The sequence below is a fragment of the Arachis hypogaea genome, chromosome 14 (genome assembly GCF_003086295.3).
Source record: "Arachis hypogaea cultivar Tifrunner chromosome 14, arahy.Tifrunner.gnm2.J5K5, whole genome shotgun sequence".
Lineage (NCBI taxonomy): Eukaryota > Viridiplantae > Streptophyta > Magnoliopsida > Fabales > Fabaceae > Arachis > Arachis hypogaea.
Window position 1 is genome coordinate 10,174,537 of NC_092049.1, and position 16,950 is coordinate 10,191,486.

General features: G+C 31.6%; 1 protein-coding gene and 1 pseudogene across 1 annotated transcript; both read left to right on the top strand.

Moving 5' to 3' along the window:
* The first annotated feature begins 6,032 nt into the window (after positions 1-6,032).
* On the top strand, positions 6,033-6,677 carry LOC140178467 (peroxidase 15-like; annotated as a pseudogene).
* A 1,383-nt stretch (positions 6,678-8,060) lies between these two features.
* On the top strand, positions 8,061-11,568 carry LOC112741448 (peroxidase A2). The gene is made up of 4 exons (XM_025790447.3): positions 8,061-8,500; positions 9,424-9,615; positions 10,454-10,616; positions 10,900-11,568. Exons 1-4 carry the CDS (start codon positions 8,276-8,278, stop codon positions 11,388-11,390), a joined length of 1,071 nt encoding a protein of 356 aa, XP_025646232.1. The 5' UTR covers positions 8,061-8,275; the 3' UTR covers positions 11,391-11,568.
* The last annotated feature ends 5,382 nt before the right edge of the window (positions 11,569-16,950 follow it).

Sequence of the window (16,950 nt, forward strand, 5' to 3'; positions counted from 1 at the left end):
GTCGTCAAGTTTGAAACCCCCTGAGCCACGGGATTTTGTTCCAACACATTAGGCGAAGGTTGAGATAAATAAGGAACAGTTACATTCGACTTGTCCGCAATAACTGCCATTGTTGCATCTCGAGGATCCCACCTTACCACCCTCCATTGTAGCTTCTTTGCTCTCCTTCTCTGGTCTCTGACTCTCAGGGCAACTATCAATTCTATGCCCATACTTACCGCAACCAAAGCAGATAAGATGAAGACCTTCGTACTCTACTTTAAACTCCTTTCCAAGAACTTTAATAGCTGGGACATGCTGGTTTCGCAAATCCACCTCCACACATAAGCGGACAAACTTTCCCCTATAGTGTAAGAGGTAGTTTCATCAATTTTCAACATTGTTCCGATCTTTTCACCTGCCCTCCATAAGAAGTGGTAGGTGTAGATTTCAACCGGTAGCTCCGAAATTCTCACCCATACCGCTAATTTTTGCATCGTGATTATTGTACATCTATTTAGTTTCTAATTTTATTTTTAGTTTTTTTTTTTCTCTAAAATTTGGAGCTGTTGCCTCTTCTAGATGATTTTTTTATTTTATTAGTAAGGAGTAGAGTGATCTTTGTGTCGTAATATAGATAATTGAAAAAAATATAAGACGGCTAAGAAAGAGACAAAAGTGGCTATAAGTGAAGTAAAAACAAGAGTATATGAGGATCTATACCAGTCTTTAGACAAGAAGAAAGGAAAAAAGGTATATATAAAATTACAAAAAGTCATGAAAGAAAAATGAAAGACTTAGATAAGGTTAAGTGCATAAAAGATAAAGATAGAGAGGTTTGGGCTCAAAATGAGAAGATTAATGAAAGGTGAAAGAGCTACTTCTACGAGTTATTTAATTAAAGACAAAAGAATCTTTCGATCCTTGGTCGGTTATGCACGAGAGAAGAAGATCAAAACTTCGACTACTATCGAAGGATTTGAGACTTCGAGATAAAAGAGGCTCTAAAGCGGATGAAAAATGGTAGGATAGTAGGATCCGATAATGTTCTGATTGAAGTTTGGAAGAGCCTTGGAAAGAAGCGCATCAGTTGGTTAATCAAGCTTTTTAATGAGATTTTAAGGTCAAAGAAGATGCCAAATGAGTGGAAAAAGAGCACCTTATTTATCTACAAGAATAAGGGGATATATAGAGTTGCGAAAATTATAGAGGGATCAAACTCATGAGCCATACCATGAAGTTATAGAAAATGGTTATAGAACGTAGGCTGAGACAAGAGACACAAGTAACAGAGAACCAATTTGGTTTTACACCAGACATATCCATCACTAAAGCTACATACCTGTTAAGAAGAATGATGGAGAGGTATCGTAGTAATAAAAGAGATCTACATATGGTGTTCATTGATTTGGAAAAAGCATACGATAGGATGTCAAAGGAGGTCTTACGGAAGGTTTTGGAAATGAAGAGAGTAAGGGTCGCATATATTCGTGCAATTAAAGATATATATGATGGGGTTACAACTAGTGTGAATACTCAAGGTAGTGCGATAGAAGAATTTTTTATTGGTATAGGATTACACCAAGGATCATTCTTATTAAGTCCATACCTTTTCACATTAGTCTTGGAAGTACTCACAGAGCATATCCAAGAGCCTGTGTCATGATGCATACTTTTTGCCGATGATATCGTCTTTATGGGGGAGTCAAGGGAAGACCTAAATAAGAAGTTAGATTTATGGAGAAAAACTCTAGAAGTGTATGGTCTACGCATAAGTTGTAGCAAGACAGAATATATGGAATGTAAGTTCAGCCGCCGAAGGAAAAACCCTAATACAAAGGTGAAGATTGGAGAAAACATCCTATGAAAAGTTAAAAGTTTTAAGTATCTTGGGTGCATCATACAGGATAATAGAGAGATTGAACAGGATGTAAATCATAGGATCCAAGCAGGTTGGTCAAAATAGCAGAGTGCGTCTGGTTTTATATGTGACAAAAAAGTGTCTTTAAAACTTAAAGGTAAATTCTATTGCACTGCTATCAGACCGGTTATACTTTATGGTACAGAGTGTTAGGCAGCCAAAGGGGAGCACAAACGTAAGTTAAGTGCAGCAGAGATGAATATGTTGAGATGGATTAGTGGTCATACGCGATTGGATAGAATAAAGAACGGAGATATAAGAGAGAGAGAGTTGGAATAGCACTTATTGTGGAAAAGATAGTAGAATCACGTCTCAGGTGGTTTGGACATGTGAGAAGAAGACCGACAAAGCACTCAGTCAGGAGGGTGCTTGAGATGGAAGATGGACAAATGGTGAAAGGCAGAGAAAGACTTAGGAAGACCATCTATAAGGTGGTCAAACGAGATCTACATGTAAACGGTCTATTTGTAGACATAATACATGATAGAACTCAATGATATCGTTTGATTCACGTAGCCGACCCCACCTAGTGGACAAGACTTCGGGTGTGTTTGGCAAACCCATTGAAAGGGAGAAAAACACGTTCCAACTTCTTGAAAGTTTCAATTTTTGGTTTATTGACTAATTTTTTTTGTAATGAACACAGAAGTGATTATATAGTCAAAACCACGTTTACAATAAGCAGCCATTTTTAGCTTCTGCATTTCACTAACGAGCTGTTAGTCATTGATACTCAATATTTTTTTTACCAATTTTATCCTTTATCCATGTTATTGTATTATTTATAGAATTTTTATTATTTTTCTTCGTATGAGTTTTTTTATTATTTATTATTTTTATTTTTTATTAACTTTTTTATTTGATATTATACACTTTTATAATTGTGATTTTTGTGTATTATATTTATTATTATCTTTTTATAATATGATTTATTAATCCCATTAGGTGAAATAAATTAAACAAAAAAATTAATCATAAATAATAGTAATAAGTCACTAAAAAAAACAGAAGACATAAATATGATTTATTGATCCATTAGGTCTAATTTATTTTTTTCTTGTAACATCTATTTTTTAATTAAAAAGACATAAATATAAAAAAATCAGTAAGTGCTTGTTTGGACTCTATTGAATCGATAAAAAGATTTTTTAAATGAAAAAATCTTCTTTTTTTTAATTTTTAGTGTGTTTGGCAAATTTCTAATAATAAAAGTAGAAACACTAAAAAAATAAAAATAAAAAAAAATATTTTTTTTGAGAAACAACAATTTATATTTTTTTTTCTTAAAAAAAGATGTTTTTCACATAATAAATGAACAAAAAAGTACTTTTATCTTATTTTACCTAAACATAATTGATAAATAAAAAAAAATTTTTACATGAGATATTCAAACATAAAATTATTTTTATTTTTGTATAAAATCTTTTAAAAAAATATCATTTAAAAAAATATATTTTTCAAAAATGTTGTCTAAACAAATCTTTAATAAAGACAGAAGATGAAAGGACAGAAATTTTAACAACTTAAAACGTTAAATTCCCCCAAACAGAAATATCAAATGAGAGAGTAAGATGCGAAAAATCTTTCGCAGTTACACCTTCTACAAACGAAAAAGGGAGTATTTATAGCAAAAGAAAATATATATTATGATACATATTTTTTTTAATAATTTTTTCTGTATTATAATACAATATTGATGTACATCAATTAAAGCTAATATTGTTCAAAATTGATGTAACATCACTACATCAATTAAAATTAAAATTGTTCAAAAGTTTATGTGGCATCTCTTTTATTATTGATAGACACAATTCATAGAAGAAGAAAAAAAAAAGTACACTTAACTCTATTAACTTTTAATACAAATTAATTAGTATATGTGATTAATATTTTTTTTAATAAAGCACTACACTTTGGAAAAGGTGTAGTATTCTTTGCAATTTTTATAATTGAACTAATAAATTACAAGATAGAAGCTTTTAATTAATTAATTACGACACAAATGATTATTTATTTGAAGCTTTCCAAAAAGAAGTCCAAAAACAATACGATACTACTTATGGTGATTTGGTCGAAAATGTATATATGAAACAAATGATTAATACATTTTTACATGGTGATTTGGTTGAAGATGTATATATAAAACAACCAAAGGACTATGAAATTGGAGATGGCACTCTAGTGTGCAAACTCACCAAGGCTCTTTATGATCTGAAACAGGCACTAAGGATCTGGTACTATAAGCGGTCAACAGCTCTCCAGTACTTTGGTTTTCACTCAACAAAGTTTGACATCGTCTGTCTTCACCAAGTTCAAAAATGGCTCATCACTATTTGTCCTGGTATATGTAGATGATACAATTATCCCTGCAGACTCAGATGAAGCAATTTCTCAGGTCATTAAGCAGCTGAATGAAAAATTTGCGTTGAAAGACATGGGTGAGCTTTACTATTTTCTTGGAATTCAAGCCACCAAGACTGTTAATGGAGGTCTATTACTCTGACAAGAGAAATATGCCAGATATCTGCTCAAGAAAGCTAAAATGGAACATTGTAAGTCCTGTCATACACCCTTACCTTCCTCAGTTCGATTTTCTGCTTTTGGAAGCTCCCCATTCAAGAATCCTAAGCTCTACAGATCAATTGTGGAAAGTCTACAATGCCTCACAGTCACTCGTCTAGAACTAGCATATTCAGTGAACAAAATTTCACAGTTTATGCAAAATTCCTTGGAAGAGCACTGGAGGTTAGTAAAAATAATTCTGAAGTATGTACAGGGAACACTCAGTTTTGATTTACACTTACACAAAACAAAAGTACAAACCATCAAAGCTTATAGTGATTCTGACTGGACAGGGGACCCAGATGATAAGAAGTCCACTGGAGATTTTGTGTCTTTCTTGGGAGCAATCTAGTTTCCTGGAGCTCAAAGAAGCAGGGGGTTGTTGCTAGGTCTAGTACTGAAGCAGAGTACAGGGTGATGGTTGACTTAGTTGCCGAAATAATTTGGATTAAGAACCTTATGGTTGAACTAAGAGCAGAACTTTCAATAGCTCCATCAGTCTACCGTGACAACTTAAGTGCTGTGTTGCTTGCTACTAATTCAATCCTGCATTCTAAGTCAAAATATTTTGAAACGGATCTCCATTTTGTAAGAGACTGTGCAACTAGCTGATGTGTTGACAAAACCACTGCCTATTGGTGCCTTTCTTGAGTTCAGGACAGAACTAATGGTTAAAAGTTTGGAGACATCCACTGATGAAAGCGGGCTCGGCAGAGAGGGTCATAAAGAGGGTCAAAATAGCAGTTATAGTGAAGAACCAATGCACTCTCTTAAGATTCAGAATGCGAAAGTGAAAATAGAACAATCAAATAGCAGGGGCTATGATAGATACAATAGCTTTGATGTTGAAGAATAGCCAAACAGCAGGGGTCATGGTAGATATACTAAATGATGCTGAATTAATGCAAACAGAATGAGTTTGCTTGTGATCAAATTGTTAGTTAGTTGGTTGTAATTAAACACATGTCAATTAGTTAGTTAGTGGTTAGTTTAACTTGTGACAGTTGTAACTCTTTTGCTATAAGTAGCTAGAACTAAGCTATTATTGTTGATTTTTTAAACTCACATTACCAATATATTTTAAATTCAACCATAACTTTTTTTCTCTTTTCTACTCGTACTCTCTCTTTTTTCTTGAACTCTTTCCCTTTCTACTCCCTCTTTTACTTGAACTTGGTACCTTTTAAATCTAACAATTAAAAAGATAATAAAATTAAGATAAGATTATATATATATTAAAAATTTCATTATTACAAATTGAAATTGATTTTTTTATGTTCTAATTATAGCTTAAAGTTATGCAACTATATTAAAAGTGATTTTCTTTTGCAGCCCAAAAAAGGATAGCGGTGGAATGGCACAAAATTTAACATCCAAACATAATTTAATTTAAATTTTTAAATTATTTTTAAATTTAAAAAAAAATGAGTTGCTAACTTTTTTATTCAAAACTTTATAAGTCTATGAATAATTGAAAATATAAAACATTCTTGATTTTTTAAAATATAAAATATTTAAGTCTTTCTGTCTAAGATATATAAGGACAAATTGACCTCTCGAAGAGATTTCAATGTCTTGTATTTTAGAAAGTAAGAGATATTTTTGTATTTTTAACTAATCGATAATTTTTTTATCTTTGAGACAAAAAGTCAGAGATCTATCTATAATTTACTCTTGAGTTTTTTAAAATGAAATAATATATATTTCATTTTATAGGTGCACATACATTTGGTAGAGCTCAATGCAGTTTCTCTGTTGGACGATTATACAATTTCAGTAACACCGGGAACCCTGACCCCGAATCTGAATTCAAGTTACCTACAAACATTGAGATCACTATGCCCCAATGGTGGCCCTGGAACCACCCTAGCCGATTTGGACCCTACAACACCCAACACGTTTGACAAGAACTATTATTCCAATCTTCAAGTTGAAAATGGTTTGCTCCAAAGTGACCAAGAGTTGTTCTCAACTTCGGGTGCAGATACCATTAGCCTTGTTAACAATTTCAGTAGTGACCAAAATGCTTTCTTTGATGCATTCAAGGCTTCAATGATCAAAATGGGTAACATTGGTGTCTTGACCGGTACTCAAGGCGAAATTCGAAAACAATGTAACTTTATTAATTATTAATTCACAATCTACTGAACTGGCTCTCTACAACGTGGCTTCCCAAGAATCATCATCACAAGATGGAATGATTAGCTCAATCTAAATAAATTAAATAATAAGAAAATAAAGCTTCAATCATGAAAGAAATTAAGTCACACTACTAATAATAAGGAAGCTATAGGCACATTTAGGGTATGTGCCCTTGGGTACTTAATTGTATGCTATTTAGTGTGTGATTGTGAGAAATATTGTCCTTGAACTTATTGTATTTTCAATAACGTGTTAGTGCTTATAATTATTTTCACCCTTTTTCTCTCTTGCTCTGTTTTAAGCCCTTTAAATTTTACAAAAATTTTCTCCAATATAATAAAAATAAGCCTGTGTTTTAATAATATAATATTTTAAATTAAGTTATAAAAATACGATGTTTTAAAAATTTTGTTAAATAAAACACATCATTTTGAAGGCTTTGCTAAATGCTACAGTAAGAATATCGTATTCTATAACAACAAGCATACTATTTTGTATATCAAAAATGCAAAGAATATTACATCTTTTATTTATAAAAAAATATTAATTAAATAATAACATAGCTCGTGCTAAAGAAGTAGCTAGTTATAATTTATTTTTTTTTCTTGTAACATCTATTTTTTAATTAAAAAGACATAAATATAAAAAATTACTAAGTAAAGACAGAAGATGAAAAGACAAAATTAACAACTTAAAATGTTAAATTCTCCGAGACAGAAATATCAAATGGGAAAGTAAGATGTAAAAAATCTTACACAGTTACACCTTCTACAAACGAAAAAGAGAATATTCATCGCAAAAGAAAATATTATGATACATTTTTTTTAATATTTTTTTCTGTATTATAATACAATATTGATGATAGATGTACATCAATTAAAGCTAATATTGTTCAAAAATTGATGTAACATCACTACATGATCAATTGAAATCAAAATTGTTCAAAAGTTTATGTAATATCTCTTTTATTATTGATAGACAATTAATAGTAGAAGAAGAAAAAAAAGTAAACTTAACTCTATTAACTTTTCCTTATTGTTAAACTAATAAATTACAAGATAAAAACTTTTAATTAAGAGTGAATATCCCATCCAGCCCCTCACAATTAGTCAATTATTTGGAAAGGACAACGAGGCTCTCAAGCAAAAAAAACACTCAATCTGGTCTCTGATTTTTTTTTTTTGGGACTGATTAGCCCCTGTGCAAAAAAAAAAAACAACATTCACCTTTTTTGGCACAGGGACTAATCAGTCCCATAAAAGTAAAGCTCAGGGACCGGGGTGGGTATTTTTTTGTCGAGGATCTCGTTGTCTTTTGAGGTAATTGTCATGGCTGATTTGGGTTTTTCTCTTTAATTAATTAATTACACAAATGATTATTTATTTGAAGCTTTCCAAAAAGAAGTCCAAAAACAATACGATACTACTTATGGGGGTGGAATGATACCTAACAAAGTGAGATGCATCTAAAAAGTAAATAGTAAAATAGATAAGTGAATAAAAAGAATGATGGCTGCTAACAACTAATAAATATTGGATACAGAATATAAACCTCTCATTTAATTTCTATATGGGCACAGTGCATGCATGATTAGTAGTGATTCTATAAATAAAGGTATCCTTGCCACTAACACATTCACACACACACACAAACTACTTGATATAAATAAAAATGATGAGTTTCCTAAGTAGTTTCAAAGTGGTAGCTCTATGCTATGGTGTGTTTATGTTTGGAGTGTTCTTATCCTCAGAAGCACAACTTGATCCCTCTTTTTACAATAAAACATGTCCCAATGTCCATTCAATTGTACGTGAAGTCATAAACAATGTCTCCAAAACTGATCCACGCATGCCTGCTAGCCTCCTTAGGCTTCACTTTCATGACTGTTTTGTTCAAGTATGTAAACACTACCATACTCTTACTTAACAACTTGCTCTTCACCACTTTTCTCATTTGAGGTTATTAATTATTCAAAAATACTATTTGTTCACTTAAATTGAAAACCATGTATTTGTTTTTAAATATGTATGTTTAGTTTAATTTATTTTTAATATATATTTTATATTTTAATATATATTTTATTTTAACAGTTGATTCTAGTATATATCTAATATAGTTTGTTAATTAATATCTTTTAGTTTTTCTCTCTTCTTTTTGGAATTTTCTTTTTCTCCTACTTCACTTTGCTCATCCACTATCGGACCTTGCTAGTAGGAAAATGATAAAAAAAAAAAGTTCAAACTTTATTTGTTAAGGAGTTTGGTTAATTAAATTAAGTTTGATTGGCCTAGTCATTAGTCCATTTAAGTAAGTATTGGGGTTCAAAATGTACCTTGTGCATGCAGCGGTCATTGGTTAGTGACAAATTCTTAAATAAAGCTCCATCGTGTCAGTCCGTGAAAAAAAAAAAGAAGAGTTTGGTATGGTTAATTAAAATCTTAAAAATATTAGTTAAGAATTTAATTAAAAGAAAAAAGTTTTTTTTTTATAATACATTTAGTAAAATTTAAGTATTTGGTATTATTGAAAGCTTTTTTTCATTAATAATATCCAACTACCTCTTTAATTGAGGAACAACTTCAATAGTACTTTAAAGTGTAGGATAAGTCCGTAATGGGCCCTTAGTCCTTTAGTATTTGCCACCATTACTTCATGTCTCCCTATCATCTTTATTATTATTCAAGTCAAAAATAAAAACTACTCATGTAAATTAAAGGCGCACTTGGAATGAGGGAAAAGTTACGGAGAACTAATAATTAAGTTAAAGAAGAGATAATTAATTAATTAATTAATGTGTGTGTTATCCGTGCATGTTACAGGGTTGTGATGGATCACTTTTGTTGAACAACACTGCAACAATAGTGAGTGAACAACAAGCTCGCCCAAATAACAACTCAATAAGAGGTTTAGATGTTGTGAATCAGATCAAGACGGCAGTAGAAAATGCTTGTCCTGGCATAGTTTCCTGTGCAGATATTCTTGCTCTTGCAGCTGAAATATCTTCTGTTCTGGTATGTCTTCAAATTAAATTAGCTATATTTTGTAAGTATTTTAAAATCAAAACATCGAGATAAAATTGCATTAGAATTGTTTGTCTCAGTTATAAATATCATAGTGCCGACAACGGGATCGAATTATTCAGTTCAACTGGATTAATCAAAAACAAGTTTTCAGATATATCCGCTTGAAGTAGAAAATTGGATGGCAATTAATAACCAATCCAAAAGAATAAAAAAATTATTCAAAGAATCAGTTAATCAGTCAAATTGGTATAATTTTTAATGGTTAATCAATTTAAAAAATAAAGTACAAAAAATCAGTTTTATATAACCATTAGTTAAATTTTAATTAAATTTTTAAATTTTTAAATTGAAAACTTAAATTTTTGAATCTCTAACTTTATCAATTCAATGATCGATTCAATTTTCATAACTTTAATAAATATAAGGTGAAAATTAATAGTTGAGAGCCGTTAGATGAAAATTTAGTCAAATCAGTTAAATTATCTAATGACTCTCAATTATCAACTTCACGTGAAATCGACTGCACTTGAATTTTCATTTAAATATAAACGTAGAGAAGAATAATTTTTTTTTGAGAAAAAAATTGTGTCTCTCTTTTTAGTAATCAAACTCTCTGCTGTGTTTATTATTTCTATATTGTCTATATTTCTATTTAAGGATAGTTTGTATCTAAATCAAACTAATTTATATGTCTAGTTTCTATATTACTACATAAATATGATAATCGCTTGAGTATTGTCTCCGTATAATACTGGACACTTATACATAGATAAATATTTTGAATCCAATAACATAATACAAATATGTATGTATGTGTTTATTACAGGATCAAGGTCCTGATTGGAAAGTTCAATTAGGGAGAAGAGATAGTTTAACGGCAAATATAACCTTAGCACAAAATCTTCCAGGTCCTTCCTTGACCTTGGATCAACTTAAAGCACGCTTTACTGCTCAAGGCCTCAACACTACTGATCTAGTTGCACTCTCAGGTACAGTAATCTAATAATAATGATAATAAAATTAATTAAGCTAAGATAATTAAGCACTCTTTGAAAATATATTTCTGTTGATTCTAATTATAGTTTAAAAATTATGCAAAAATATATTAAAAGCGATTTTCTTCCGCAGTTACTACAATATTATTTTATGGGTTATAGTACTGTTAATTAAGAGTTTAATTTTGATGTACTCACAGTGTAAAAAATAGTTATTTTTACTGATGTGTGATTACGTAATTGAATGACAGAAGATGTTTTATTTTGATTTATTTAGGGGCACATACATTTGGTAGGGCTCGTTGCAGTTTATTTGTTGGACGGTTATACAATTTTAGCAACACTGGTAGTCCTGACCCAAGTCTGAATTCAAGTTACCTACAAACGTTGAGATCACTATGCCCTAATGGTGGTCCCGGAACCACAGTAGCCAATTTGGACCTTACAACACCCGACACGTTCGACAAAAACTATTACTCGAATCTTCAGGTTCACAAGGGTTTGCTCCAAAGTGACCAAGAGTTGTTCTCAACTTCCGGTGCAGATACCATCGACATTGTTAACAAGTTCAGTAGTGACCAAAATGCTTTCTTTGAGGCCTTCAAGGCTTCAATGATCAAAATGGGTAACATTGGTGTGTTGACCGGTTCTCAAGGCGAAATTCGAAAACAATGCAACTTTATTAACTCACAATCTGCTCAATTGGGTCTCTACAATGTGGCTTCCAAAGAATCATCATCAGAAGATGGAATGGTTAGCTCAATCTAAATAAATTAAATAAGCAAGACTTCATTAATGATGAAAGTAAGCCACCACTCCTAAGTACTAACAATAAGGAAGCTATATGTGCCCTCGGGTAGTTACTAATATGCTGTTTAAGCGTGTCACTGAGAAATTTTCAATAATGTGTTACTGTTCATAATTAGTTTCATCACCTTTTTATTTCTCTTGCTTGCTCTGTTTTATGTCCTTTATATTTTAGAAGGGAAAATATGATAGAATCTCATTTCAATCGGCGATTAATGAAGTTATTATTGATGGATATAGGGTGTATTATCAGAGAGTAGATATACATACAAAATATATAAAAAAAAAAAAAAAACATAATCTTTTCAACAATTTTTATGTATTGAAGATAAATTTGTTATAAATCATAATTAATGATTTTGTAGCAAGATAAAAAAAATTAGTTGTTGATATAAAGTTCATGACTCTTTGTGCACAAAAAAATTATTCTATTACTGAATTTGAAAACTTTTTGTCTTAAAATTTTATTTTGTTTAAAAACTTAACTAAAAGCCTCCTTTTGAGGGAGAAAAGAGTAAAAGAAAAAGAAAAAGAAAAAGAAAAAGAAGAATAGCTTTGATTTAGACTTTAGCCAGTCAGAGGGGCTTGGTTTGAATTTTAGGACCAATAAAGTAAGAAATAAGCAACTGCCATTAAATAAGAAGAATAAATCATATTTTAACTCGAAGATTTTTTGCGCCAAAAATTAAAGAAAATCGAAAATTTTGATAATTTTTTTTAAAGCAATATTACACATTTAAGTCTAATCAAATTAAACGATAAAACTTAAAATAATACTAATCATAATTAATTTTTATTATGTGAGACCAATTTAATTAAACTTAACTAACAAAAAAATATGGATGTATAATACTATTTTTTTTTATTAAGTGTAATTGTGAACGATTATCATTAATTGATAGATTATATTGAGCTATAGTAGTGCAAGTTTCATAAATATATTCAACGAAAATTCACAAACATTTAATACAATTAGATGAAATTTTCAATTAAAATGACCTAACTCCCTGAAGTCTATAACAGGTAAAATATGAGAGAGACACACACACGTAATGAATTATGAATTTATGATACGTGGTGCATGTGGGGTATGTGACATGTGGTTCTAGACTTCTAGTTACTTTGATTCCATAGAATACATACCAATAATTGAAGTTGACTTGTCCAAGATATTAGATGCATGTATGAAGCCAAGCAATAATTTTCACCGCGTATGATTATTGTCCTTTATTCATCCATCTCAAAGTTGAGAGGAAGGCAGCCACAAATGACGATCGGACCCAAAAAAGTAAATAATAATCAAAAGGAAAAAAGAAGGCAGGTTTTTTTAGTTTGTTTAAAGAGATATTTGTAAAGTTTTATTGGTCTAACTAAAATTGAACTCTAAATTTTTAAATTGTAAAAACTATAAGATTATATCATAAAATTATTTTTTTTAAAAAAAACTTAAATAGATAGAAAGAGATATATAAATAATTATATTTTACATTCATATAATATATATACATTGTCGTGTTATATTACAACAAAAATTAATCATCAATAATCGTGACTTATAGAAATGTATATTTATTATATTTCTTTAAATTATTTTATTATATTTCTTTAATAAATCAGTTATAAATTTAACTGAAGGTGGCTATAATTATAATAAAATAATTGAATAAAATTTAAAATTTAATAACACTTGTTACCAATTGAATATTGCAATGCTTGTATTTTTGTTTTCTTCTACATATACAGTAATCCAAATATCATAAAATTAAACTTTTATATATATATCATAACGATGAAGCTTCTTAATTTGACTTTTGATACAAATTAAATACCCAATCTATACACCTATCTTCCCCGTTCATACAAGTATAACTGCAAATAAATTAAACCCGTTAAAAATTTCCCAAATCCTCTCTAATAAATTAGCAATATGAAAAATATAATGATTAAGTTTTTAACTTTTTTATATTTTATAAAATAGAAGGAAAAAGGAAAAACTAATCTTCTATGTCATCTCTGATATTGCTTCTACCATGAATGCTTTTGTTAGATATCTCTTGACTTATAATTTATACACAACAGGCATGAAACTGACACAAGATCCCGAGTTCGCGGCCAACCTAGATTTTTTTACTCTTTTTTTAGTAGTGTTGAAAACTTCTTGCCTCCTTGTTATATTATTATCTTTGATTATAATTTAACATGACTTAGGTCTTAGTTTGGATTGGTTTTTTAATGAAAAAAGTTTTTTTTTTTAAAATAAAATTATTTTATTCAACTTAAAATTTATTTAGATACATTTTTTAAAAAAAAAGTACTTTTATTAAAAAGGCCAAAAACAAAAGACATTTTTAATATTTAATTTTTTTTTTAAATTTGTTTAAATATAAAATAATTTTTTTCTATTAAAAAAAGATGTTTTTTTTTTAAATAAATAAATAAATATTTTTTCAAAAATCAATCTAAACTGATCGTTAGTCAATTGGATTACTTCATTTTTTAAAAACATGTTATTGATTATATATAATAGAGCCAGACTAGGCTAGCTTACTTTTTTTTTAAAGAAAAGCGTATCAATTTTATTTTTTCTTTTTAAATAATTGTCACTTAACTATTTTCATTTTATGATAATTTCAAAAATTTTTTAATACTTGCATCAATTGTTATTATTCTGTAAGATTAAATTTGAAAGAATTGAAACATACAAGAAAAATTAATTAAATAGTGTAGGGTGGCTATAATTTTTTTTCCTAGGTGTGGAATCAAATTCAAATTAAATAGTCAATTACGTTAATAAAAAATAACTGTAATACTAAAGGGATAAAAAGAACAACCCAAATTTACTTTATTTGTAATTTATTAATCATAGCAATAATAATTAATAAATATTAAATAAGATAAATTTTGATTATTTTTTTATTTTTTTTGTTATTAAATATTTTTGAAAAAATAATTATTAGATAATATAATGGATGTAAATGTAAATAGATGTTATTTCGTCCTGTAAGTGCCGAGATTAGTGGCCTCCAGTTGAGCGCTTGGATTCATGGCTGAGTTGAACGTCGTCCAGATATGAAGGTACAATCTTAACCTCGGCCTTCTGAAACACGGCGGCGGGAGCACCTGCAAAGAGCACTCCGACGCTCAAGTAAGTATGAGTTATAATCAAGTAAGGAGTAATAATCAGAAGTAAACGTAGAACCTGAGTCTTTATGAGTTAGAGGGCTTAGTTTTATAGACGTTTTTGGGTTGATAGTGGACTTCGTAGGTTCCGATATTCCTGGTGAGTGCAGTTATCAGTATCTTTGATACGTATAGAGGCGTGATCGTGTAGTGTAGTCTGTTTAGCGGTAATGGTTTGGGAGATAAGATTGTTTTTCTGTTTTGTTTGTTTCCGCTCTGAGGTCGGTTTGCGACTGAGTTTGGTTGCCGAGGTTCGCATGGTACACGTCATAGCCCCCGAGGTCGTCTAGTGTTCTGTATAGAACGGTAGACGAGCTTTGGTGACGTGTTTGTCCTTCATGCGTGGCTAAATGTTGTTTTGAAAAAATTTGAAAAAGTTTTATTTGTGTATCTTCGCAAGTCGTGTCCCCTTTATTGCGTTGTTATTGTCTTTTGGGTTTCCCACGTTCTTTAGTGGGTGTGAACCAACTTACCCACTTCAATAGTGGGCTTGCAATAATAGTTACCCCTTCTGTTTTGGAACTTACGCTGCGTTGCTCCCTCTTCTTTCCGTTTTATTTTCGCTATGTCTTCGAAAGGTTAGTGTTTCTTGACTTTTCTTTGACTGTTGGTTTTCGTGTGTTTTCCATGGCGGGAGAGAAATTAAAAGAGAAATTGAAAGCTGTTGAGGTTAGGGAAGATGACCCATATCACTGGGTTCAAGATGACGTGAAGACCCGTTCTTCTTCTTTTGTTAGTGTCGAATCCCTTTCCGAGTTGAGGGGTATGGACTTTGTTAAGGGTGGTTCTGGTGTTGTCGTTAAGTTTCAGCCCTGTTCCAGTAGTGATAGGGTTTGTGAGAGAAGGGGTGACTGGGAGTACTTTTACATGTATACTCCATGCATGGTTGATCTTGGTGTGAAGTTTCCTTTTTCCTCTTTTGAGTGTGACGTCCTCACTCAACTTAACTGTGCGCCTTCGCAATTGCACCCAAATTCCTGGGCGTTCCTTCGTGCCTTCCAATGTTTGATGGATTATCTTTCTTTTCCTTGTTCATTGTCTTTGTTCTTCTCACTTTTTCAAGCTAAGGGGGTTCGTAAGGGTTTGTGGGTCTGTCTCAGTAGCTTCCCGGGTCGGTCCCTGTTTCATCTTTACAAATCTTCTTTCAAGAATTTCAAGTCTCTCTTTATTAAAGTTCGTTCAGCCGAGTCTGAATATCCCTTTTATTTGGATGATGAGCTTAGTGAGAGATTTCTCCTCTACTGGTGTTCTGAGCCTAGCCAAATCCTTGAGGCTTCCGAGCGAAGTGAGGAGGAGGAGTTTATGATGGATTTTCTTGTTGAGAGTGTTGCTGCTGGGGAGTGTATGTCTATTCCTGATATTTTGCGTTTACATGATTTGGGTGATAATGAGGGTTTGAGAGCGTATATAGGTAATGTTTTGGGTTTTTATATCGTTTGTGTTGATTTTTGTTGAGTTTCTGTAATGTTGATGTTTTCTTGCAGGTGGCCGAGTTCCTCTGTTGGATCCCAACAAGTTGCAGTCTTTCTTAAATAAGAAGAAAGAAAAGGGCGTTGGTGGCTCTGGTAACCGAAAGGATGCTGGAAAGCAAGCCTATTCTTCTGTTGCCCATCCCACCTCTTCGTTCAAGAGGAAGAGGGATGATGTATCCTTAGAGGTTATTTCCGAAGGTGGTCCGGCGGCTGTGGGTGGTGGGGAGCTTGTTTTTGAACGGCAGAAGAAGCTTCATGGCTTTATTGCTGGATCTAGTCCTCATTCCCTTTGGAGCGAGCAGTTCAATTTTGCCGAGCTCTCTGATAGGGCTTCACAGTATCCGGGCGATATGCTTGTGACTCGTCGAATTGGTATGGAGGCGCTTGGCAAGTTTGTTCAGGTAGTTTGCTTTGTTCTTGTTTTTAGTTTTCTTTGATTGTCTTAATCTTGTTGTTCACCTCGGAAAACTGTATGTAGGTGGTTGCTTCTCGATTGCTCTGCATTGGTCGTACAGTCGAATTTATTGGTGCCGAGCAGCAGGAGGTGGTGGACAAAGTTGCTGATTTGGAGAAGTCATATAAAGCGAGGATCGCCGAATTGGAAAAATCGGTTAAGGAGAAGGAGGATGTTTTTGTTAGTGCTGTTGCTAAGGCAAAGGAATCTGAAGAAGATGTTGTCCGCTTGAGGGATCAGATTTGTCTGTTGCAAGCCAAGGTGAAAGAAAGTGACGTTGCTAAAGGTGAACTCACAGCTCGAGTCCATGAGTTGGAGGAAAATGGGATGGAGATGTTTTCTTATGGTTTTGAGCGTTCTGTGAGTCAAATCGCTTTGCTAGCTCCGGAGTTTGATAAGGATCAGCTTGATATGA